General features: G+C 40.3%; 1 protein-coding gene across 1 annotated transcript in view; it reads right to left on the bottom strand.

Annotated features, from left to right (window-relative positions):
* Positions 1-9,698: 9,698 nt before the first annotated feature.
* Polr1C (RNA polymerase I and III subunit C) overlaps positions 9,699-27,810 on the bottom strand; it is a 29,984-nt gene continuing 11,872 nt past the window's right edge. Inside the window, exons 8-9 of the mRNA XM_067156350.2 lie at positions 21,310-21,426; positions 9,699-9,865 (exon numbers count right to left, since the gene is read on the bottom strand). Of these exons, the coding sequence (XP_067012451.1) occupies positions 9,756-9,865; positions 21,310-21,426 (227 nt within the window). The 3' untranslated portion in view covers positions 9,699-9,755. The remainder of the gene's footprint in view (positions 9,866-21,309; positions 21,427-27,810) is intronic.

The raw sequence follows: 27,810 nt of genomic DNA, 5'->3' as shown, positions 1-27,810 counted from the left end.
ATTATTATTATTATTATTATTATTATTTGTTATCTTATTCCATTTTGAACACTTCATTTAATAGTAAATGACTCCCAAGACGAGACCAAAATATCAATGACCACATGTTTACTACTACCACATTGTTGACAACACTGACGGACACTCTATCAGTGACACCACGACTTATGAATGACATTCCCAAGAAACATTGTTGTATACTACTACAATTGTTTCAAAACACGCAAACTAACGGCAAGAAATGGACACAAAGACTCAAGCCAAACAAGAGGCATTTAAAGCAATGAAAATATATCTATAAATGTATGTAATATTATGAAAACAAAGTAAATTCTATGTTATTGTTATTGGAATAGCTAACAAAATGTGCTAAATCATACTACCAAGTGCCAAAATACTGAAATTCACCTCAAAAAACGAACTCGGAGACTAACGCCAAACAAGAGGCATACAAAACAAACAAAAAATAAGTACATACTATGTAAAATGTGTAAATACAATGTATATAAAAGATTTCAATGAAATGGCGTATGACTTTTAGTGCTGGGAGTGTCCAAGGACATCTTAAGCTCGCCAGGAGCAGGTCTTTCGATCTGACTCCCATAAGCGACCTGCGCGCCGTGATGAGGATGAAATGATGATGAAGAAAACACATACACCCAGCCCCCGAGCCAGCAAAATTAACCAATGTTGGTTAAAATTCCCGACCCTGCCGGGAATCGAACCTGGGACCTCTGTGAGCAAAGGCCAGCACGCTAACCATTTAGCCATGGAGCCGGACAAGATTTCAATAAATGGGGGATAGCGGAGGAAATCTATGAGGGGGTGTGGTACGGGTCTCTCCTTGGGGTACCCCCTGGGGGTCCGGCGACATCTGTGCAAAAAAATATACAAACAACGTGTGTACAAATATACAAACCCACCTAGCTATCAAATCAAAGGCCTAAGAGCTACCAGTTTAGCTGTCGTAAAACGGACAGGAATGAAATAACTTCGTTCAGTTCAGCTCTCTCCGGGGTTGGGTATGAACTATGAAATGGCATGAATCTTAGTAGCGAGTTTTTTTACGACCGGAACACTTTTGTTTGTTAGACATTTTGCAAATGGTATAAACACTATTATAATAACAATCTTGTGCCATGTGCTTATAAAGACTGCAAACTGCTGGAAATTACACGCTGTGGAGCTGACATTCACTTGAACCCAAAGAGCCCATTGTTCGTAACTGCAAGAAGTAGAGCAAGGAAATTGCAACCAGACCTCAATCTCATCAGAGGAGTTAATGTGATGAAATGAATGATGCAATATACGATAGGAAAAAGGGAGACGGTGAAATCCGGTTTTGGCACATAGCCTATTTAAGCCCTATTAAACAGCACTGCAGCGTCTGCTTAAGGCATAACGCCTCCATCCAACGGACGAATCAACATCAATTGCGTCAAATGCATTCACACCACATGAACACTGCAGAAAGGTTTGCCAGGTGTGGCTATTTCTAGCCTGGTGTAGCCTTTGTAATGCAAGTCCTCCGACAAGGGTAGGTGACATCTGCTTCCTAGATAGAGAAATGCATTTATTTCTGTTTCCCCCATTTGGAGGCTGCCAGAAATACAAAGCTTACATGAATATTTCATTAATAATTACAAGGGTCGTTTAAAATATGTCCATAAATGATATACTATAGTAAAGCCTACTCAATAATTTTAAATAAATGTGTATCAGTCAATAATTTTGAAATCCATGAGGAATTCCTCATAGGACAAAGATATATGTAGCTAAGAGTATAGATGATGTTTTACTATTGCTAACAACGCTGTGTGTTACTGTAGTGGAGGATCATGTTGTATGTTGCAGGGATGCTGGGGACAGTACAAACAACCAGTCCCCGGGCCAATGGAACTAACCGTTTTAAGGTTAAAATCTCCGATCTGGCCGGGAATTGAACTCGGGGCCCTTTCAAATGAAGAGCTGCTAAGGAGCCAGACACTGAGCGATTAACCCTACCTCTCCGCCTGTGGGTGGGGGCGGTAGAATAACACCCACAGTATCCCCTGCCTGAGCGACTTCACTTCAGTTCTCTTTTTCTCTGATTAGTGTTAAATAGAGGATGGTTGCCTAGTTGTACTTCCTCTTAAAACAATAATCACCACCACCTCACAGCACAGTTGTATACCGACAACGTGGAATGTTTTAACAGGATTTCTGGTTTTGAAGCATGAGATTCTCAGTTAATTTCTATCCTTACAATACAGTTCCTGATTTTCCCAGTCAATAATTCATTTCAGACCTATGGTTATAATATCTTCTGTCATCCCTAGAAGTTGCTAGTATTGAATTTTGTTACACACTGTATAATGAACACTATTGAACAGAGGAAGGTAATATAGTCCGGAGGTGAATACCTGCACCCACTTTATTTTTCTGAGAGCATAGGGCAAAACAATTTCTAATTAAGTGCATGTATTTTTTTTAGTAAGGTTTTAAGGTTGACAACTTCTTGCAGAAAGGGAAGAACAACATGTGCGTTTGATTATTTAACACTTAGTTTGCTATATACAACTCATTTAGGTCCATTATGAACCAAAGAATAGAAGGGTGCATAACGGGAGAGTTGCAGCAAGGACGGGTGATATGCCGCACACCCGGGAGAGATGACGCAATGAGGTAGAAATGATAAGATTATTCATAGAAATACAAATTTTCATAACATCTAGTGTAGAGAATATGTACAAAACATTTGCTAAATATGTTATGTACAATTAGGGAATGATTAGATATAAATTCAACAATTATTTAAAATTCTAATTAAACTTAATGATGGTACTCAACAACATTACCCAGTGGATGGAGGCAAATCAGATGTGAGCACTGAGAAAATGCAGGGATCTCCTTAAAAATTCACTGTTACAATAGTTTGGCTCAGATTATTTCCAAACGTTTACAGTAGAGACTCAAAATAATGTAGTTTATATTCACTGACTTTATATTTACCTAGTAGTCTACTTCTTGAAAGAAGAGAAAAGTTTTACGTGGTGTTTATAGACTTCACAAAAGCATTCGACCTCATAAATCGCTAACTTGTGACTCAGAAGCTGGAAGAAACCCTAAACAGAGACAATGTGTGGACTGAAACCATAAAAACGATACTACAATGGAAAAAAATAAGAATCTCTGACAATATATCACTCTCAGAACCGATACTTCAAACGAACGGCGTATTACAGGCTCACCCAATTAGTCCGTTACTGGCAGCAGAAGAAATAATGAGACGTAGTATCATACAGCTATGCCGATGATACAGTAATCGCATCAAAGGGCATCACAAAACTACAAAACGCAATAAAAGATATGGAGGAATGGTGCTACAAATACAAGTTTGAAATTAATACATCAAAAACAAAAATGATGGTATTTATGCAAGGAGGAAAGATCCCAGCAATGGCAGACATCTTCATAAAGAGGCAGAAAGTAGCCATAGTAAACGACATCAAGTACCTTGGTATAACTCTGCAAACAAGTGCCAAATGCTTTACAAAGCAGAGAAAGCAACACAGGCAGTACGGGCGATGCACAAAATCAACATCAGAACACTCAGCCTAGGGACGGCGATGGCACTATTTAGATAAAAAATCATGCCTATACTAACATATGCCCGTACCTCACAGAAAAGAACCTATCATCTCTAAAAAGAGTTAAAGCTCTATACATAAAAAGAGCGATCAGAGTATCCAAGACAACAAGATCAAAACTTGTCTACCTTCTAGCACGAGAATCCTTCCTTATTGAAGACTTCAGAACACACTTGACCCTACCCAACACCAAACATCAGAAAATCTCCTAGCAACAAAAAAAAAGAGAAGACATACCTTCAGAATTCTTAGGAACTGGGGCCATGACAGACCGGACATGGACAACATCCAGCTTCGAGATGAGGCATGTGTTCACAAGACTGGCAGTACATGGTTTCCACCATCTAATTTGTACAAACGCCTCATACCATGAACCAACCAAGACATTTTGTAATGCTAAATATGTTAACAATATCATGACCATCTCTAGAGTGGCAGATCATCTCATGTCTATGAAGACTGAATCACAGTCCCTCATCAGTCATATCGTCAGACTGGATGTACAAATAATGATACGGAGGGATTTTGGAACAGTCTTGATATCCATCTGTGAGCTATCGACTCGAAAGAGTCCGTCATACTTGGAGGTGGTTTGCACGGTTGTGTTGGCTCTTAAGAGTGTCATGCGGGCATGGATTGGGAGTGCGAGGAATGTTGTTGAAGCACAAGACCTAGCTGCAGACATTTCACCCCTAAGTATGGCAGCTTCTTAACACGGTATTCCTGTATAAGAATAGCCGTTGGCAACACAGTCATTCAGCATGTGCATAATGACTTTTCTTGACCCCTGAGACCCACAGGTGACCGTGCCTTGTTGTGTCTCACTCTTTTCCTGGTTCTCTCTAGTTTCATTTCTGCTCTTAATCTGATCTCTAATGGGAACAGAGCTACCGCATTACTTACTGAAGCCCAATGGAACTTATTTCAAGAACAAACTTTTACTAAGTTATCTAATATACTAGCCATAAAACAATCCACACTAGAAAAGAAACTCAGAGTACTTTAGACAAAGCTACTCCTCGAGGCTCTCCAGTCAAACAGACTAGAAATCGGGAACCTACTACTGATCTTTTGGCTCAATTCCCCCCTTCTTTAATCAACCTCTCCAACATAAGTTTGGATGAGGATGAAAAAGCTATTCTCGCTAAAGGTCCAAAGCACAATTGCCCATGTCTAAATCCTGCCAACACAGTTACTAAACTTGTCATTGAGTCAGAAATGGCTATTAGTAGAATGCCACATGACCTCCAAGAGGAAATCAGATTTGATGTAAAAAACAAACTTAATAAAACCTTTCTTTCTGAAAAACGTGCGTTAGCCCCTAATAATAGTAATATTACAGAACCTTTTAAAGTAAGGAAGAAAATTCAGGATCTCAAAAAGGAAGTATCTGTTAATAACCTTATCAGCACAAAAGCCAATAAGGGCAATACAACTGCAGTTATGGATAAAACAGATTACATACAGAAAACCAAAGACTTTTTTAATAATGATTCTTTTTCAATTATAAAGAAGGACCCTACACAACTCATTCAACAGCAGCTAAAACAAATCTTACAAGATTCTTCCTTCCTTTTTACAGAACAAGAAAAACAAAAGTTATTAATCATGAACCCGAGTTTGCTGACAGCGAGATCACTTTCTAAAATTCACAAGGCCGGTGTCCCCATTCGACCTATTATAACTTATAGACCTAGTCTTCTTTATAAGCTAGCACAGTTCATTCAAATGTTTCTTGCTAAAAATTACAATGTTTTTTCAAACAACTCCATTAAGAACACCACGGAATTCATTAATAGATTGGATAATTTTGTTCTTCGTCCCTTTCACACCATGCACTCTTTCAATATAGTTAACATGTTTCCCAGTATAAATACCAATGCACTTTTTCCCATTATCAAGAAGAATCTTCTTCTAATAGTCAACTCAGCAAGCTAGAAGTTCTCATGTTTATGAGTCTGCTTAGCTTGCTGATTAACAATAATTACTTTACTTTCAATAATATCATTTATAAGCAGAATGGTCTGGCAATGGGGTCACCGGCCTCAGGGATTTCGGCAGCGATTTCTTTAGATTTTTTGGGAAAATAATGCTATAGTCAACAATGTAACGTTCAGCAATATTCATTTCTGGGCCAGATATGTGGACGACACGTTTGTAATTCTTGATGAACTGACCACAAATGCACAATCAACCCTTGATAATCTCAACAGTTTAGAACAAGATATAAAATTTACCTTAGAATCTGCAAATAATAATCATTTAAATATTTTGGATACAACAATTACTCGATCACTTTCTTCTTTTTCATTTAACATCTATAGAAAGCCTACTCAGACTGCTATCACCATCAGGAATGATTCTTCCCATCCTCAGGCTCATAAAAATGCTACTTACAATAGTCTGGTTGACTAAAAAAGAATTTAAATAAAGAACTCTATTTAATTCACGCAATAGCTAGAAACAATGGTTTCAAGAATGTCTTCATTGAGAGAATCATTAAGAAGTTTAAGTACCGCCCTAATACCACCCTTCTGAGAAGTAAATCCAAAGCTAATACTTTTTCGAATTTCACTTTTACAAATAAAATGCACAATATCACCAACGTCTTCAAAAAGCATAACGCCAAGATTTCTTATAGAACTAATAATAGAAGCATTGATATCCTGCACAACGCCACTTCAATGAACAAAAACAATGTTTTTCATAGTTCCAGAGTGCACAGATTATGCTGTCACGACTGCAGCAGTTTTTATCTGGGACAAACAGGAAGAAATTTTAAAATCAGATACGCAGAACACGTTAATGCTGTCAGATACAATAAGTTTACGGCAGTGGGGAAGCATATGAAATATTTTCAGCATAATTTTACTAACATTGATCACGATCTCACAGTTCTACAGGTTCTCAATAAAGGTACTTTGCTTGACATCACTAAGAGTTGTTGCATTCACCTGGATCAATATTTCAATTCTAGTTTAAATTTCAACGATATTTCTGAGAAACCAAAAGTATTGTTTGATTTTTTTGATAGCATTTTTCAGACTCAGAAAAGTTTCCAATAGCAAATCAGTCTTTCAAAGCATACAGAAAATGTTTTCACGCCATGCCCTCTCACCGCATCACCCCACATAATTCCCCTCTCCCTTCCCTCCTTGCCTTTAACTCTAAGCCCCTCCTTCTCCTTCCCCCCGTCCCTAGCTATCCTGCTACTTCCCCTCAATACCTCCCCTGATCAACTTCTCCCTCTTCCCCTCCAACACAGGTCCATTGGTCACGGTGTCTTATGACACTCAGTGTCTTCTCACGTTTTTAAATTATTTTATTTTTTATTTTTATTTTTTACAAGTTGCTTTACGTCGCACTGACACAGATAGGTCTTATGGCGACGATGGGGCAGGAAAGGGCGAGGAGTGAAAAGGAAGCGGTCCTTGCCTTAATTAAGGTACAGCCCCAGCATTTGCCGGCTGTGAAAATGGGAAACCACGGAAAACCATCTTCAGGGCTGCCGACAATGGGGTTCGAACCCACTATCTCCCGAATACTGGATACTGGCCGCACTTAAGCGGCTGCAGCTATCGAGCTCGGTAGTGTCTGCTCTAACACCTGATTACACACGTCATACACGTCGCCAGAGGTGAGTCTCATATTCACGCTAATTCTTAGGACAGGACCTTATCTTTTTTCAAAAGTATTACTAAATATTCCCCTCTTTTTTCTTTATCTGCTTAAGGTCCCATTTTGAACCGAGAACATCGTTTAGCACCCTGGGGAATACACGGCGTCCGCCTCATTTTCATGCAAAAACTTGCTGTAGAATACTTAGTAGACCAGCTCCAGCCACAACTTCTTAAGTTAGAAAGACATGCACCGGGCGAGTTGGCCGTGCGCGTTGAGGCGCGCGGCTGTGAGCTTGCATCCGGGAGATAGTAGGTTCGAATCCCACTATCGGCAGCCCTGAAGATGGTTTTCCGTGGTTTCCCATTTTCACACCAGGCAAATGCTGGGGCTGTACCTTAATGAAGGCCACGGCCGCTTCCTTCCAACTCCTAGGCCTTTCCTATCCCATCGTCGCCATAAGACCTATCTGTGTCGGTGCGACGTAAAGCCCCTAGCAAAAAAAAAAAAAAAAAAGACATGCATTTTACTACGTAAAAACGGAATTTGAAGTTCCTTCATATTCTCTTTAGATTTATAATTTGTTACGTCATCTGGTCAAACTATTTTAATGACTGATCTTTTTCAATCATTGATAAAACAAAATGTTTTTGACTGAAGTTCTTAACATTTACACCATTTACTTCAAGACTCGGTGAATGTTCATTAAGAAGACTTTCATACAAATATTCTCATGGAAAAGAAATACGGTGTTAGACTTTTAAGATAGTGCTATATAAGTTACTGTCCTCGGCTCTTTGTTAATCTAGTCACATATCATTCAAAGTTTTTAAGATTCAGTGAACTCTTGTTAAGAGGACGTTTACACAAACCTTTAAGACAATTGGTGCTATATTTTTAGAAAAGAGTACTTTTAGGTTAATGTTCATGGCTTATATTTTTAATAAAGTCATTCCTCCTATCATTTACAAGATTAGTGTACACTTCTATGCTTTTTTTTTTTTTTTTTTTTTTTTGCAACCTTAAGTTGTCATTGTATGTTGTTCTAATTTTGTGGCTGAAGATGATGCACACCAGCATCGAAACTTCTTCTTCTTCTTCTTTTCAAGCCTATTTCAATCCACTGCTGGATATAGGCCTCTTCCATGTGCTTCCATCGTCTTCGGTCGAGCCACTTGGAACCAGCGTGTTCCAGCCAACAGCTTTATGTCGTCGAGCCATCTCTTCAGGGGTCTTCCAATGCCTCTCTTGTGTCCCCATGGTCTCCAGTGAACAATCCTAGAGGTCCACCTGTTGTAGTCTTGTCGAGCTACGTGTCCTACCCATTGCCATTTTAGTCTTGCTACTATCTCTAGGATGTCTGTTACATTAGTTCTTCTCCTGATGTCCTCTGAACGGATCTTATCCCTAAGGTTGATCCCTAGCATCTGTCGCTCCATGGCTCGTTGTGTTCGCTGAAGCTTGCGAGCACTTTCCTTCGTCAGAGTCATCGTTTCCAGACCGTAAGTTCTAACTGGCAGCACGCACGTATTATAAACCTTGGTCTTCAGGTTAATTGGAACATCCTTGTTGGTGAGGATGAATCTTAGTTTTCGGAATGCAGTCCAACTCATACCTATTCTGCGAGGAATTTCTGCACGTTGGTTGTCTTTTCCAAGATCGAAACAGGTCCCATTAATAATAAAATGTTATAATTCATCTTATAACATTGTATTTTACTGAATAGGTTGACCCCTCTTTTCAGTTCCCATTAGAATCTCGGTTCAATACGGATTTGATATGAAGTTTTTAAACTTGAATAATCTGATCTCTTCTTTCTGGTATAAAAATCAAGAATCAGATTAATATTTAAAAAAAGTACAGACAGATAAACAAAGCCATTAAAACATTGCCAGTATTATCTCCATGGCAACACTCCATCCAGCTAATTATCAGTCCTTGGACTTAGATTTTCACAGGACCGCCACAGATATTTCCCGTATTTTTTAATTATATGGGAAAATTATATAGAACAAAAAATTGCAAATGTGATTTGAAACAAAATTTGACATGAGAAATTTTCCTTTGAAACCTTACCAACCGCAAGAGAGAGACATTAACTTGTATGTTTTAGACCCCCTCCTAATACTTTTCACTTTGTCAGAAAAAATTGGTAGAACTAAACAGTATGTAAATCGTATTCTAAATTTTAATTTTCTCATGGAAATATTCCTGTAAAACCCATTGCAAGAGATACATTGAGTTTTATTATTATGTACAAGGCCCCCTTTGACTCTCCCATCCTGCTAAATTATAGCTCTCTTAAACATGAAGTTTTATGAAAATCCTCTTATCTGTTTTCCCATGATGTAGTAGCTAACAAAAATGAAACTGAACTCCACATTTTTCCTGTCCAACGAGAATACCAAGTGTCATGTACGGACAGACAGATGATTTTATATACAGAAGGGGAAAAAGAAACGAAAACACATTTATTCATAGATTGCGATACATCCACACAAGAACAACTCAAATGTGACGTAGTTCTTCCAGAAAACTTCGGCATTTCTGCTTGAGGACCTTGATGGCCTCGATGAACAGCACGTCTGGTGTCATCGCTCCAACCGACTCGATTGTGACTGCAAAACAAACAAACAACTTGATGTTTGGTACAGCAGAGAGCAAAGGACGAGAGTAGGAACACGTAATAGGAAGGTCAGTGTGGAAAGAGCAGACAAGGGAAAACATGAAAGGAACAAGAACGATCTCAACATCTCCAAATGCATGGGCTTGCTCCCCGTATGTCCCAGTTCTTCTGAGCCCACTACGAGCTTGTTTCTGCTTCTCAGCTTTATCTGGGGATGATGTAGGAAGAGAGGGATTAGAAGAAAGTTGGATGCACGAAGGAAAAGGGAAGAGAGAAAATTATAAAAATGAATAGGGTCGGCCAGGATAATTATGGGGCGGAAATGAAAACTTTCAAATTCTAGGGCACTAAATATCAAAGTGGAAATTTGACACGATGTTAAATTATTGTAACTTGGTAGCTACAGTTCATTTCCAGGAAGAAATTCTATTAAAATCTTATTATAATTCTTTAGCAATTCCACAAAAACTGAGTCCCACAATTTCTCTTTGAGAAAGCTTGTTTGACAGATACTGAGGCAAAAGGTTGGCGGTCCACATAGCCAGCTCCGAACGGGATGTTGCAGCATGGAAAGCATCTTCTGAAGTGCAGTTGTGCCATCTTCAATTCGAACTTTGTCTTCGTACACTTTGATCTTTCCAAAACTGCCGGGCTTTCTAATCATAGCAGCGTTCAAAGCATTCCCCCCCGGTGATCCGAATGGGGGAATAGAAACTCCATGTTAAACAGAGTCATGCCATAAGAACTTAAAGGGATATCCTTCAGGATCTTTAATGCAATGGTTTCCCGTTGCCTTCCGCATCCTAATGCCGTTGACCAGTTGTAGGTTCTTCTGCCCTCTGGGACCATTTCCTGTCCCAAGAACAATAGAGTGCCCTAACCTCTACCTGCTCATCCACCCTCAAGGAGACTGTTGGCACTTGGTAGAGGGGATCTTCTTATACCGGAAGATACTCGGTCCATCTGATACTTGAGGCAACAATAATCATTTTTATTTAATACCATAATACAGAAAACTTGGGATAAATAATAAACACTGTCCATACATATTACAAAGCAAAGTAAAGTCATCTCCATACAGGCCACAAAGGCCCTTGGAGGGGTGGAAGGTAAAGGCTTCAATTATCAGTAACCTCGGCACGTGATGGGGTACAGGTTAGCTCTATGCCCAGCCGCCTTTGTCCACAGGAATTAACCTGGTACTCATTCATGGTGTAAGCTGAGTGAACATCAAGGCCATGTGCACCTCCGGAAGTGGAAATCTCCTTTCTTGAATTTTAAGACTTCCTGACAGGGATTCGAACCCACGTCCTTCTGGGCGAACCGAGCACGCCTCTACCGCCTCGGCCAGGAGCCCCTGTCCATACATATTGCTCAATTAAAATATAAGACAACACTAATATCAAATTCTTCTCAAATACAAAACTTCACTCACTGCACATCATTGATGTGAAGTGCCATAGGACACCTAATAAAATGTAAGTTGACCAAAAAGAATAGGCTACTATTATAGTCTACAATATGTCCATGTAATCCAATGACCTATTTTTTTCTCTATTACATCTATGGCCTCTAAATGCACAGGAACTTAGGTTCTGGCAGTTTCTTAATATTCACATGACTAATTAATGTCACATCATCTTCATCTGGCCTGAATATTCAAACAACACATGCATACCTGCATACATTGATTTTCTGCTTTCTTGCTACTTCAAATTTCACCAAAACAAAATCTGACTTTACCCTATGAATGTCCCTGAATTGCCCCAAAAAATGTCCCACAATTGCCCTGAATATGAAAAGAAGAATTTCTTGCTTAATACTGATCCTACAAATACATAGCTTTAGAGGCAATTTCTGCAATGCTCTTCTTAAATTTGGATTAAAAGAAATTCATTGTATCTACAACAGTTTTTTTCTAAAATTACAAATATTTCTAACCAGAAAGCACTTAAATGTTAGTTTTCCATTATTTCTGCTGCTCATAACATGGTCATTTAGTCATTGTCTGCCATTCAATGAACTCAAAATAATCTATTGCCACCAATCAAGCTTGTCGATAATTTACTTGTAAGGAACTATGACGATATCCTGCTTTTACCCCAGCATTTTGCTGTCCCATATTTGCCCCAGTTGACCCTATAGGAGGTACAAGACAAGGGACACAGGACAAACACAGAAAGACAGAGGGAGCCCAACAGGTTAATAATAATAACAACATATATCATTCTTTGGACATCTTATCAGAACACCTGACACCAGAATTAGCACGACCAAGATTAAATGGATTATGGAAATTAAGGATGATATTAAAGAATTACAAATAACAATAGACCATCTTAGTTCAAGACACACACACACCAGTCTACAGACCAAGATCAATAAAGGTCTAACGGGAGTATGCATAATATGAAGGAATCCAACCATAATGACACGTCAATCGAACAAGATTTAAAGGTCCCTTATTCAATATAATTCACATTAACCCTGAATACAATTTAAATGAAAAATTGTATTCTTGATTTGAAACTTTTATTCCGCTTCTTTGTAGATCTTTATCTTAAAATGAACGGTCCCACCCTCTGCCAATGATAACTTCACCTGCTTCGCCTTCAGTTCCTTCAGCAATCGCGTCAAGTTCAGTTCTCTCCCATCCTCAGGACCTTGATAATCCTTACTGACAGCAGACCAAATCATGAAATATCAATTATTAACCTTTAGCACTCACGCAGCGGGCCATCCTGCATAGATCTTATGACAAGGAAGCGCCAGGATGGGATGGCATTAACGCCCAACAAAATAAAAAATATTCACTTTTGTCTTCCATCCTCATTTGTTACACTGTTCAATAAAAGCGTAGCTTTGAACCATTCTCCTACCTCGTGGAAAATTGTAGTAGAGAAAGTAATTCCTAAAGAGAGCACCTTGAATTTTAAAGCTTAGTCTTTCAGACCTATCTGCCTCCAGCCAGTTCTAGGAAAGATTCTGGAAGAGCTAATAATCGACAGAATTATGTACCCCATGCATCGTCACAGCCCTTTATCCCAATTTCAGTACGGCTTTAACACTGAAAAATTTACTGAAGATGCTGTTCTCTACATGACTGAATTAATTACATGTACAGTAAGCTACTGCCATCTTTCGATGACAATTTGAAGCCGTGTATAGCTATAATCTCTTTGAAATCGGGTCTTGTGCACATTCTTTGAAGACCATGCGAGTTTGTAAACAGACAACGTTTAGCAACATGGCGTCGTTCGAGCAGAATGAGAAGGAAATAGCCAGATTGTTAGATGAAAGTGACGTTGATTTTGTCGATAATGAGAGTAGTTTTCAATTAAGTCATGTGGAAGATATTGCAGAACTAGATTGTGTTGGTGAGTTGAGCGATGAAGATCCCAATAATGAGAAAAGTATGCTAAATGGCAGTGCTGGTACCTCTACTGATGGCTGGACATGGACCTGGACTTCAAAAGAACCCCATTCACAGATACGTCAGATTATAAGAGTAAACTTGAATTTTTCCAATTATTCATGACTGACGAGTTATTTAAATTTAAGAATTTCATTTTTAAGTCTGTATTGAACCAAGATTAACAGATAAGTAAAATTAAAAATCCACCTTTTCAATACTAACATTAAACCAAATAAGTTATTTACTTGGAACTAGTTTCGACGCTGGTGAACGTCATCTTCAGCCAAATATGAGAACAGGCAATCGTAAAAATACATATCATCATTAAATCAATGCACATATAAACACTCTTAATATGGGACCCTATGATGCCCCTAAAAGTATCTGGAGAATAAAACTTCAAATTATCACAGTTTCAAAATCTTTAAGTCATGATTAGCACGACACTTAACACAGTACGATCTTTTTCATTCAAGTTAGAACTTTGAAAGTATTGAGTTAGACTTAGAACTGTAAGATTCTCAAATAAAGTCTTGTCATAAATGAAATGTTATACAAAGGTCGAACCATATATAGAGTTTCTCTGGTAAATATGATAGTCACAATTAGAATGGCAATTATTTTATTCAAGATGGAATCTTGAAAGTCCTGAGTACTACTTAGAGTAGGAATATTCTCAATTTAAATAAAACGTCTTGTCACAATTGATCACAAGCAGAAAAAATTAATTTCGTGTGGCTATTTCTAGCCGTGTGCAGCCCTTGTAAGGTGGGCGGCATCTGCTGTGTGTAGGTAACTGCGTGTTATTGTGGTGGAGGATAGTGTTGTGTGTGGTGTGTGAGTTGCAGGGATGTTGGGGACAGCACAAACATCCAGCCCCCGGGCCACTGGAATTAACCAATGAAGGTTAAAATCCCCAACCCGCCCGGGAATTGAACCCAGGACCCTCTGAACCGAAGGCCAGTACGCTGACCATTCAGCCAACGAGTCGGACAGAAGCAGAAATGAAACGTATACAGTTTCTTTATAAACAGTAAAATTTTAATAACTAAATTATGACAAGTTATCGTCGGAAATTGTGCGCGAGACTAACCGGTATGCCAGTGTAAACATTCAAAAGGTTACGCCCCTCAGACGTGAGTCTATTTGGAGGTCGTGGATAGATTTTACTCTTCCTAAATTTAAAGCACTTTTAGACATAGTCCTCAATATGGCAATGAACAGTAAGCCTGAATTACGACGTGAGACAGTGTTTTTCGGCAATACTTGCAGAAAAAAAGCCTGGATTACTCCTGGCGAGTGCTTCGAGAAGTTCCACACAATGGATAATTACAGATAAAAAGTAATTGTCTGAGATAATTTCAGGCTTAAAAATGCTGAAAATTGAACCTGAATATTGTATTGTACTTGTATTATATTTATTTTGTGTTTGCTTTAGTTGATTTTTATAAATAGCTGTCCGTATCTTTGTGCTGTCTCTTATCCCTCTGCAAACAAATTCTTAAATGGAGCTGGAGAGGAAGGAGTGTTCAGAAAAAAAAAAAAGGAGGGCTAAGGGTTAATCAGATACCACCTAGTCCAATTAGCAGACTTTTAACCACTGAAATATCAAGAGGATATCACGACAAGTGGATAACAGTGCACAGTGAAGATTTTAACACAACCTTGTAACAGCATGAACTTTTTTCTTAAGAAAAACATTTTTACATTCATAACATCCTTCTTGTTTCAATTTTAAATGTTTTTAACTACAATATGTAATGTCAAGTTTAGCAATCTACTGAAGAGGATCCAATTAGGATTGAAACATGTATAGATGTGACAAATGTGAAATTCAAGTTTTTTAAGTTCACATTAACCATAATGTATTGAATAAGGAGGATACTGCTCAACAATAAATCACTAAGAATATTAAGAATATTAATGGGAGGGTGTTTTCAGTTGAAGAAAGGAAGGCAGCATCTCCCAGAATGAAACAAATAATGAGCTGAAAGAAAAGCAAAAAATCCTTTGTATAATTGGCTAGAGTGGTCCAATGTACGGCATAAAATATAAAATACATAAAATAAATAATAATGTAAACAGGTTTACGTCCCACTAACTGCTATTATGGTTCTTGGAGACGCCAAATTTTGTCCTACAGCCAGTAACTCCACAGAGACGAGGCTGACATATTTGAGCACCTTTTAAATACAATGGAACTGAGCCGGCATCAAACCTCCCAAATTGAGTTCAGCACTCTACCGTCCGAGTAAGTTAATTTACACAGGGAAAGTTTAGTGGTATCAAGTAGCCTGTGCCAACTTGCTGTTATTAGTATAATGGGCACACCCCAATCTTTGCCTCCGAATTTTGTAAGAAAAAAATAAATAAATAAAGAATTACATCCTTAATGGATGCATTTCCAAGGTAGCAGGCAGGGACCCTCTTCGGAGACAGCCCAACCCAGGGAGTGGCGCCCCTGCCTACGTGAGTCCCAGAGCACAATGACCTGGTATGTAACATCAGGTAAGGATCCCTTGGCAGGGTTACAGTGAAGACCTCAACGGCAACTGCGACAGAGAAGGTGGACATCAGTATGGTGTATTTGGTGGAGGAGGCAACGCAGTGATCGGGAGTAATGGAGTAAAAGGTATCTGAACCATATTGGGGGCAGCAGATATCAAACTTACCCCGAGTGTCTGAACCCGAAGTGGGCGGCTCAGAAGCAGCGTCTGATCTCCATGTTAGGGGCGGCTGTGAACTTAACTCCTCTGAGGCTAACAATCTCAGTTGTATCTCTCATCGAAGTCTAGTCATCGGCTCCAAACCCAATCATTCGATTCAGTATGATGGAAAGATCAAGCATTGGCACTACCCCAGGTAGTATGCAAACCACCGCTGTCAAGAACGTCAGCGAGCCTTTGGATTCTGAGGAGCTCGCACCAGCATGCAAGAGATTAAAGAGCAAAGGAGTAGCTCACTTTGCAACATCCAGTGTCAATTCACTCCTCAAGGTTGGAAAACTCAAACATCTCACTGATACCTTGTCCAAACAAAATATCCTGATAATAGCATTACAGGAGACCAGATTCAAAAATGAGCCAGCTTTTGAATCAGAAGGGTATAGGATTTTGAAAGGGAAACCAGGCAAGAGAGTAATGAAAAACGTACCTCACTTGGGAACGGGTTTCATAGTAAATAAACTGATCCTAGGAGCAATAACCGACTTCACTTCCAGAAACAGCAGAATTTCCACCCTTTCTTTCAAAGGAGAAATAAGCTGTACATGCTAGTCAACGCACACACACCCACAGATGAGAGCAACAAAACAGACCCAGAAAAAGTAGAGGACTTCTGGGAAGATTTGGAGGAAACAATATCCACAGTACCAACTAACAACGTGATCAAACTTCTTGGTGATTTTAATGCACAACTCGGAAAAGAAAGGAAATTCAGAAACATCATTAGAGAATATCCAGCCCACAAAAGAATGAATCGAAATGGAGAGCGATGGATAGAATTATGTAAGCCCTTCAATCTGGTCATTAAATTGACAGCTTTCAGACACTTCCCGAGAAAACAGAAAACGTGGATAACTCCCAACCCCAGCCTGGGAGAGTTCCAGATTGATCATGTAGCAATCTCGAAACATGCAGAAAAGGAGGTCCAAAATGTCCTGAGGGGTGCAAACTTACATTCAGATCATTTTCTCTCCAAGATCAAAGTCAAGATCCCAGGAACACAGTTCAACACCGAAAAGCTGAGAACACACACAGATTTCATAAGAGAATTGGACAAAGGGCAGCATCAGGGATGGGAACCATTAAAAGAGGCTGCAATTGATACTAAAAAAAACCACTGTTTCTCTAGAGAAAAGGAGGAAACATGTGTGGTGGTCATTTGAAGGTGATGGAGCAATCAAAGAACGCTGGAAGGCATGAGTGAACTGGTGTTCCCCGAAAACACACGAAAACCAGAAGAAGTTCCAAGAAACAAGGAAGAGAACTGCCAAGATCATCATCAGGAATCTGAGGAGAAAGTATGAAAAAGAACACTTGAACCAGATCGAAGGGACTTTCGGAAAAATAACACTCGGGACTTTTATAAAACATTCAGGTGTACCTTGAGTAGATATGAGCCAACAAGTCTGAACTTCAGAAACCAGAAGGAAAAGTAGCCCACAGCAATATGGAGAACAGTCAGATCCTAGCACACCATTTCGTAATACTCCTTAATTGTGAACCAAGATCCAAGAAATTTGACTACAATCACAAAGAACCATATTGGGACTCAGAACCCCCAACTGTGGAAGAAGTCAGGAGCATCATCAAGACCTTGAAGAGCAATAAAGCACCTGGAGAAGACGGGATTATTGCAGACTTTTGGAAATATGCCAATGATAGAGCGATCGTTGAACTGACAAGAATCCCGAGCAAGATTTAGGAAGAGGAGAAACTGCCAGATGGATGGACATCAGCGGTGGTACATCGATTGCACAAGAAAGGAGATAAGACAGATGTTGATAATTACAGGGAATATCACTACTACGAGAGACATAAGATATTTTCAAAGGTACTGCTACATAGGGCAGAAAAACAAATGGAGTCACAAATTGGTGAGTATTAAGGAAGTTTTAGAAAGGGAAAGTCATGTGCAGAACAGATCCTGAACCTAAAATTGATCATTATATACCAGAAACAGAGAAACAAGAAATTTGTGCTCACATTTGTGGACTTCAAAAAGGCCTACAATTCCGTAGACAGGGAAACAATCATTCATATCCTAGAAGAAGCGGATCTAGATAGAAAGACAAGAGAACTCGTTAAACAGACAGTGACTGGCACAACATCCAAGGTCATGTTCAGAGGGATCCTATCGGAATCTTTTCGGATTCAAACAGGGATCAGACAGGGAGATGGACTATCTCCCCTTCTATCGAATTGTGTTCTTGGCAAAGTGATTAGAGAGTGGCACCGCAAAATGCAAGAAATAGGTGGTATATGATTGGGATGCAAGAACAAATGAATTGGAGTTAACTGTTTAGCCTTTGCGGATGACACTGTGGTACTGTCAGAGTCAATAGAGGAGGCACAGAACCAAAGCGCGCAACTCCAGGAAGAAGCAAGGCAGGTCTACGGATCTCCTTCGAGAAGACACAACACGTGACCAACGTCAAAAGAGCACCCAGGATGGATGACAACTGAGAGAGAAAAGATACAGAAAGTGGAGAAATTCCAATATCTGGGAGAGTGGATAAACAACCTGCCAAAAAGAGAGGCACTGTTATCAAGAATCAACAAGATGAAATTGGCATATATACTAACTATAAACACTTACAACAAGAAGAATATCTCGATCAATGCTAAACTCAGACACTACCAGACAGTGATCAGACCGGAGGCTTTATATGCAGCTGAATGTGTCCTGATAAAAACAGGATTGGTCAAGAAGTTGAAACTAGTGGAGAGAAAGATTCTCAGAAAGATACTGGGACTCCAAAAAACAGACGATGCATCACACAGAAAGAAAGGAAACCAAGAATTATATCTCAGGATGGAAAAGATCTCAGATACCATCTGGAAGAGGAGAGCCATGTTCTTCAGACATATCTACAGAATGAACCCGGGAAGACTGACCAATCAGATAAGACTTCAGGAAAACTACAGTGTGCTAGTACCAGGAGGTGAAGGACCTGGAAGAAATGGGAATACAAGGAACGAAAATCAGCAACAGGGATGCTTACAAGTCGAGGATCAAGGCCACGAAGAGGTCTCAAGAAAAAGTTAGATCCCGTATCCAAGCGCCATGGTCAGAAGAAAGGAGGAGATCGCAGAGTGAAAGGATGAAGGATCAAAGACCGATGAAGCTGAATGGTCCATTAAGAGATAGGAATTTCATAGTGGTCCGTATTGAAGTGAGTTCACTATTAAGTTGAAAGAAGATATGTGATAGTTCAACCTTTCAATACTATTAAAACAAGAAATGGAAGTTTTACATTCCTATTTAATTTTAATTGGTACCGGTTTCGACCAGTATTCTTGGTCATCATCAGCCGATCATAAATAAGTATAAAAGACAATGCACAGGTAAATAAAATGTGAAGTTTAAATAATTCCGTCAGTTGCTGTTTGTGAAGCACTAAAACACTTCAGGGAGCACTGTGTGTTCAAATTTCAATGTTATGAAGAAGTCTAGAATCAAATACGTATTTTTCATTTGTAGTTCATGAGGCACTGTATAATTTTAGGGATAAGCACTGCGTGTCGATAGTTCTGAAAAGTATGAAGTTGTAGATCAAATACGTAAATGTAGTGCGGAGCAAGTTCTTGAAGAGTAGCAAGACATATGTCGATCGGCACTGTGCTTCCAAAAGTTTGTGGAAATCCATAGTCGGCCAAAATGAAAGAAGAAGGATGCATTTCATTTTCAACAAAAACTGTATTGGTAATACAGTATTTCGTTGTTGCGCCTAGAAAAACAGTTATATATTTCAGCTTAGAACTCTGCCGAGAAAGGTTCTGTACTGCATGAACTATATCAATGAATTTTCGTTGTTAGTAATACACGAGCTGCGGGTCAGTATTTCTCCTCTCAACATTGTCACATACAACGACAATTTAAAATGGATGGGCTGCAGTATGCGATAAAACTAGTGGAGATCAACAGGTGCAACCTTAGTGGTGCTAAAAGCATATTATTATTATTATTATTATTATTTATTTATTGACTTATTTTACGAGGGGCATACTATATTGTTTTACACTTTATTTTTTGTACGTGCGGGTATGGTTCCCACACAGGGGCCACGAATGACTCGTCATAGCCACTTCATGACAACACTGTCAGCGTAGGAGCAGACAACATGGAAAGCAACTGTCAGGGACAGCCCTTTATAACTTGGTTCCTATGGAAAGAAGTCGTGACGACTGCAGAAGCTCATCAACGCTTGGTGGCAGTCTGTGGAGAACATGCGCCATCACGGAAAACAGTTTACAACTGGGTGGAAGGTTGGAAACAGGGCTCATGGTAATTGAGCCATGTCTCAACACCAGTCACAAGCCTAGCCATGAAGTCGACTGGATCTTGATCACGGCGTTGCAAAAGTTCTCTTCAAACATCCACACTCCTCTGCTTTTCGTTTGAAGACAAGAGTCTAGGCACCCACGTGGATTACACCTTCCGCAACTGTAAGTAGCCGTGCAAGATCCACTGCAGGGTGTTTCCGTTAATTCCCTTGGCTGCCTCCATTTCCGTCAATGTGATGCGTTTGTTTCCTTGGATGGCCTGTTCAACCCGGGCAATGTTGGCTGGTGTTGACAGTCACATTCCTTCCTGAACTGGTTCCCTTGTCCACCAATGTGCTCCACGGGTCCATGGCTCTACGCCTCCGTATTCGGGAGAGGGGCTGATCCCCACCATCGGCTGTCCTGAGGATGATTTTGCAGCAAGGTTTTCCACGGGACAGTTCCTAGTACAAGCTATGGCTGCCAACCCTCTCACCTTCTCCTCTACAAATTTTCTGGCCTGAGAGACGGCATCACCGTCTAAGAGGCCCGCATACCCCTTCGGGGGAAGAATGAGAACATTTAGTAGTACTAGTAACAACTACTCCCCAACAATACAAACTGTATCCATTATAGCACCACTGTTACCTCCAAGCTGGTGGTAGGGTAGGGTGTTTTCTCTCATGTAGTCTTATTTAGAAGTTTCAAATTAACACTGGGGTATAATTTCTGGTGCCTGCGTTCATTACTGAGAATGCCCATTATATAGGAATACATGTATCCTTTAGAACCATCTTAAGGCTAAGACAGTGTAAGAAACGGCCAAGAGCCCTAGCTCAGTCACCAATAAAAATGATATCCATCGTCTTCTGATGGATAATTAAGAAAATATCAGTTATTTAGAACTGTCCACTATTCAGAGATGTCCACCATGAGAAGTTTCACTCTATAATGAATTGTAGCAAAGGGTCTTCTATGAATATAGTTTATACTATAATACATTAATATTCCAAGAACAACTCAGTGTTAACTTACATATGAAGTGGTCTCTGACTCTGTCCATCCTGACGGCATCCTTGATGTCGTCGTACCTGTAAACGTTCCTGCTGCAGGTGTCGTACCGGGCATCCAATACCACAGCTCGGTTTTTACCTGGAAGACAAACAGCAAGTCTTACAATGTCACTATTCTCCAAGGAAACTACTCTCTAAGTTACTAAGTTTAGGCTAGTACTGGCTAGACTTAATTTTGATACAAGTATGACTGATATTTCAGGTGCATCCATTAGGCAGAATTGAATTATTATGGGCCAGGTGTTTAGGACATAAAATTCTTCCAAATATGTGAGCAAATATGACTTTAAAATAAGAAATATAATGCAGACTGATGACACATGACCCTTTTCAAAATACAAATCACAACTGCAGAATGTATTATGCTAAATTATGGCGTAACTATTTATTGTTATTTTCATATCTTTCTAAATCATCATCTTCCTAGTAGTGATGGGACAATCGATTCACTTTACGGAATTGATTCATTTGATTCCGTTCACGTTACTGAATCGATACAGTGATCCGATTCACGGCTCATTGGTCACCGCTCCTACTGCATCTGTGTAGTATGTGCTGGTAAGATAGCAGCAACAGCATTTAGTGCTCGCAGCTGCCATCTGGTCTTCATACTATGAACTCCTTTCTTAGAAAAAATGCTAGTTACTCTAATACATCGAGGGTGTCCGGTGATGCAGGGTGGGAAAGGTTAGGATTAGGAAGGTAGCAGCCATGACCTGAATTAAGGTACAGTCCCAGCATTTCCTGGTGTGAAAATGGGGAAACTACGGAAAAACCATCTTAACAGCTGCCGACGGTGGGATTCGAACCCACCATCCCCCGAATGCAAGCGCATAGCCACGCGATATTAACTGCAGTATTTTTCTATCAGCTGAGGATTTTTTTAATAGTCATATTTTGTATAGGCTACCCGAGATGTACAGTAGCCCGCTGGTTTTCTGGCCGTTCTTCCCAATATAAAACAGGTACTTTTGAGTGGTCATGAGCATGACTCAGTCATAGGGCAGGCTAGAGTCGAGTATAATTGTCAAATGTCAACTAAGATTCATTAAACTAATAAATAGTATAACCTAATAGCCTACCTACTTACTAGCTACTTCAGAATTATGTTGTGACTACCTTTATAACACTGCAAGTAAATCCATCTATTATTTAAACCTCCCTGTAAGAAGAGGACAGTGAGTGCAAATGGGTATTATTTTCAAATGAGCTGAGCTCGAGAGTCCATTATAGCATACGATTCTTTCAGTGTAGCATGGCTCACTGTATGTTTCGCTGCAGTGAGCCGATAAGGAGCCGTGTGTATCTTGTGCCTCACTGAGCCGCGCTCGTTCACGATTCTTTCGATGTGCCATGGCTCACTGTATGTCTCGCTGCAGCGGAAGCTCGGCTCTCCGCGTGTCCAGTGAGCCGATAAGGAGCCGTGTGTATCACGTGTCTCACTGAGCCGCGCTTGTTCACGATTCTTTCGATGTGCCATGATTCACTGTATGTCTCGCTGCAGCAGAAGCTCGGCTCCCCGTCAACGTCCAGTGAGTGCGCCACTCAGCACTGTCCGCTGGGAGTAAGCTGAATCATGTGCCGTGAGCTCGCCATTTTGCACGATCTTGGACGTCGTGTGTTCTTAAGTTGAGAGTCTTCACATCAGCAATTACTGTGTCATGCCAGCGCTGCTTTGGATGTCCATGTGGACGTGCCTACTAATTTTGAAGGTATGGGTGAAATTGGCAACTGTTCCAGGTGAAGCACACACGACTTGACCACACCAGTGATGGGTGCAATGCCCATCTGCTGGTGAATGGTGTCGTTTTTGACAAGATGCAGGAATGTGATGCCCATCGACCAACGGAGCATGCGCAATTCCATGGTGTGTAATTGACGCTCTGTAGCTTCGTCAGTTGGTCGACAACAAGACGTACTACCATTTGATATACGGACAGTGCCATATACACACTTTGACCGGAGATATCTATTTAATATATTACAAAGCTGGACCAAAAAACAACAGTAATGTCCAATATGATGTTCTGTAAACAGATATCTGTGAAATTTAACTCGCGCATGGGTATTTCCTCTGCTGCGTGCCATGCATCGCGCCATCTCACGCTACTGTATTGCATTCAGACAGAAGACTGTGTCGTGTAGTTAAATGTATAGTAACAGCTGCAAGACGCCCCAGTGAGCAACAAGCACAGTGAGCAACAAGCACGGGTACGTTATGCTAGTGTTGGTACGCGACAGGTAACAATGAATAAATGAGGCCAAGATACCTGAACATGATACGCACATCCGTCTTACCCGCCATTCGCACACTGTATGGAAATGAGGAATTTTACTTCCAACAGGATGGTGCACCATGATGACAATCTCCCAGGGCAATGGATAGAATAAAGAGGTCCGACAGTTTCCACTGCGTTTTCCGAACCAAACTCTGTTGGACTTCTATCTATAAGGAACTCTTAAGGATGTTGTATACCGTAGAAAACCGGTTACACTGGTGGGAAGAAATCGAAACGGCATGTGCTGCAATCGCTGAGGACACTTCAGCAAATGTTGCTTGACCACCAGCTAAACGTAGGTGTATCGATGCCTATAGTGGGCATTTTGAGCAACTGTTGTAACCGGAAAAGTCAAATTGATTAGTTGCTCATTTTCTGTTTATGTTAATTGAGCCTCGTTATGTTAACACAGTTCTTTCTTTGTTTGAAATGTGTATACATTTTATCGGCACTTCAGATGTGGTATCGCAGAGTACGCCTGTGACTTCCCTCCATCTCATCCATGCTGCCTTTAACCTATCCCACCAGCAGTCTGTACAGTCTTTGTTCATATCTTTCTGAATATAAACATTTAAATACCGACAGCCTGCTTGGTGACCATGACTGTTAAAGCGTAGACTCCGTGGTTAGCTGGTTTCAGTCCCAGTGATAGGAAAATTTGTTACCATCAGAATACTGGCCAGCAAGTTACGAGAGGTGGTGGTGTACAATGTCTAATCATTAGACTGAGTGCCAAAAGCCTCGATTCAACTCCAAACTTCTCTGCAGTGTCCATATGGAGTGAGGATATACAGTCATGTTCATAAAAAAACAGAACATCTTGAAAAACTACAATAGGAAGTTCATATTCACAGGGTATGTTCATTAGTATGTTCCGCAGAAACGATTAGCATTTCAGTCACCTACGTTCAGCCAGTATCCTGTTGCCTAGTAGGCACTGGGTCTTACATGGCCACTGATCCTGCTGAAATATGGCGTCTGGGGTGTCGTGTAGAAAGGGTATGGTTACGGGTTGCAGGATGTCATTCACGTAAGTCAATCTGGTCACAGTGCCCAGAACACGTACCAGATGTGATTTGTGGTTGTACCAAATAGTACCCCACATGTAAGGCCTTGAAGTGACGCTGTCTTGTGCGAATGCAGTCAATGTGATACCTCTCCCCTCATCTGCAGCGAACCAAAATGCGGCCATCATTTTCAAACAAACAGAAACTGGATTTGTCCGAAAACGCTGCCATAATAAACAGCGATGGACAGTCACTCCGGAGAGTGTACGATGTGTTACACTGTTTCACTGTTAAACCGTAAAGTGTATTTGTCCACAACATTACTGTTAATCTACCACAAAATTGAATTATTCTAACCTGTTTGATTATTCATTCCCTTGCTTATTTCCTTCCAGGCATTCTCTCTTACGTTGTTGTTGCAATAATACTTATGGGTCTTGCCGTAGAGGAAATTACGTTTTTGAACTAAACTGATAAGATTTTCCGTGTCCATTATTAGTGAGGTGAATAAAATCAACTTCCCGACTCTATGCGGGAAACAGCCGACTTGCCAGCAGCCAGCCGAAAGATCCCGATCGTTTACGAAGTTGAACGAATGTTGATAGCCAACTGGGTGTTGGTGGGAGGCACACAGACGCGTTGCAATACCACGTGTTGGCATCAAATTGAAAGTTATTTTTAATTTTACCTTTATACGAGCTAAACATTGTATTATCGTGTCACTCGTAATTATTACATCGCATTATTAGAACGTAGCACAAGGATGAGGAGACATGAAATAAAATTCTCGCGGGGAAAGAAACTGTTTACGTTTAAGATGTGCTAGCGTTGCTATTGCACCTTTATCACTCCCACGTAATACCCCAGATACTTTTCCATGCACTCATTTCTGCAACTTCGAACCTGTGTTTCTTTTCTTCATTACCTATAGCATGAAGAGGATTGAAGCGGGAAAATAAACTCAATACTGGCTTGACCATGCGGTACTTGTGAAACAGCCAGAAACTACGCCCGCTCCGTGACAACCAGTAGGAATGCAGGGGCGATTTAGGCCTAGGTTCTAAGATCTATAAGAATAAGTTGCTAGATTTCCCTTTTGCAGCCGTTATCCTTGAAGCAGGTGTCGGGGGTGTCAGGAAGATAGAAAGCACATGCTAACAAACTGTAGTACACGTCTTGTTTTTGCGTCTTGTAAGCCTAAGCTACGGATTGCCAAGCATAGTGTAGCGTCGTAATTAGTATGAACAGGAGTCGGTGAAGTTAGTTGTAATATCAACGTACAAACTTTTTAAGTGGAAATGAGTGGAACTCAGAGGAAAGAGATCAAACGAAAGGCACTAACAATAAAAGACAAAGTGGAGATTATAAGGAAAGTGGAGTCATCTACACTTTCCCATTTTGCTTTGGCAAAGGAGCTGGGGATGCCGCCGTCTACTTTGAACGGTATTATAGCGAAGAAAGAAGAGATCTCTGCTTCTGCAGGGAATACTTCAGCAAACTGTAAGGAAGTTAAATCTGAAAAGTACGATGAAATAGAACAAGCTCTGCTAATGTGGTTTAAACAGCAGCGAAGTTTAAACATACCTTTCAGTGGGACTATTGTGCAGGAGAAATCCGCACGCAAATTAAGGGTACCTTTTACCGCGTCGAACGGGTGGCTGGACTGCTTTAAAAATCGAGCCGACATCGTTTACAAAACAATTTGTTGCGAAGCATACTGTAAGTGCGGAGGAAAGGAAAGCGAGGAAGGAAATGGTTCTGCCTGCTAAAATAAGCAAACCTCGCAACGTTTTTATATAACTTAATATGTTCCCTTCTCTTATCAATTATATTTCTAATACGGTATGTTCAATTATTTTACTTTATCTCTAAAAATATTGTCATGATAATCGATTTTTTATATTGTGGCTTCCTGTTAGCAGCTCTTATATATCGGCCTATTTCAGTATTGTCCACAAACAAGGAAATTTGTTGGCTGTATGTTTCACATGTATTTCAAAGTACAGAATAAGTTTTTGGGCATTACCCCTTTTAAGAAGTTTCCTGCTTAAGAAGTTTATTTTTTGCAGTCCCTTGAAAAACTTCTTAACAGAGTTTCACTGTCCTAAGGAGCCATCTGGTTTCATTCTTACTAGAACATCCAAGAAAGGAAGGCATCCATCTGACTCCATCTCCATAATGAATTTAATTGACAGATGTAGCTGATTTAGGTTGTTCAGAAACAGATGAAGTTTCTCAGGACCTTCTGTCCAGACCATAAATGTATCGTCAACATACCTCAACCAAATCACAGGTTTGAGGGATGCTGAATCAACATTCTCCTCCTCAAAATGCTCCATAAATAAATTAGCCACGACCAGCAAAGTAGACTTGCCATAGCCATACCATCTCTGTTTATAAAATTGTCTTCGAGCTATTTCTTGTGGACAGTTTTGACGACCATTATAAGCTCATTGGACAAAAAAATAGTCACCCCGAGATAAATTATTACAAGCATCATTTAATACCGTGTGACTCGGCCTCTAAACTTGACAAGTGTCTGGATTTGGTTAGGAAGCGAGTCCACAAAGTTGTGCAGGTATGTTGCATCCAGGTTAAGCCACTCGCTGAGGATTTAATTGCGCGATTCCACCAAACTCTGGGGATGCTGATGGCAGCATTTTATCCTCTGTTCCAACATGTTCCACAGATTAGCAATGGGGTTCATGTCAGGTGTTTTTGCAGGCTAATTGAGATGTAATAGGGTGAGGGAGTGTTTGTAAAACCAGTCACATATGCGTCCAGCCCGATGAACGTTGCCGTTGTCATCTTGAACAATCGGGGTATCAATAGCATACTCATCGTCCAGAATGGTTCATGTTAGTGGTCAGCTCAGTGAGCGGGCCCAATTCGTGATACGTAAAACATCTCAGACCCACCTCCGGCTTGAACCTCACCTTGCACACACCCAGGATTAAATGCTTCATTTGGCCTTCAGTGCACTCGACAATGAGCGTTATTCCCCAGACCACATTACGTTCTGCCAGTCAGTTACTGTCCACGTTCAATGATTTCCACCCCATTGAAGATACGCAGTTTTTTGTGCCTGTGTGAGCAATGCCCTCTTGCGAGGTGACTAACCCCAAATGTTCAATGAATGCAATGTTCTCTCGCTAACAAGTAGGGATGGACCTTCAG

Source organism: Anabrus simplex, chromosome 12 (assembly GCF_040414725.1).
Source record: "Anabrus simplex isolate iqAnaSimp1 chromosome 12, ASM4041472v1, whole genome shotgun sequence".
NCBI classification, from domain to species: domain Eukaryota; kingdom Metazoa; phylum Arthropoda; class Insecta; order Orthoptera; family Tettigoniidae; genus Anabrus; species Anabrus simplex.
The sequence above is the reverse complement of the archived record's forward strand: the minus strand, read 5'-3'. Positions and strand labels throughout refer to the sequence as shown.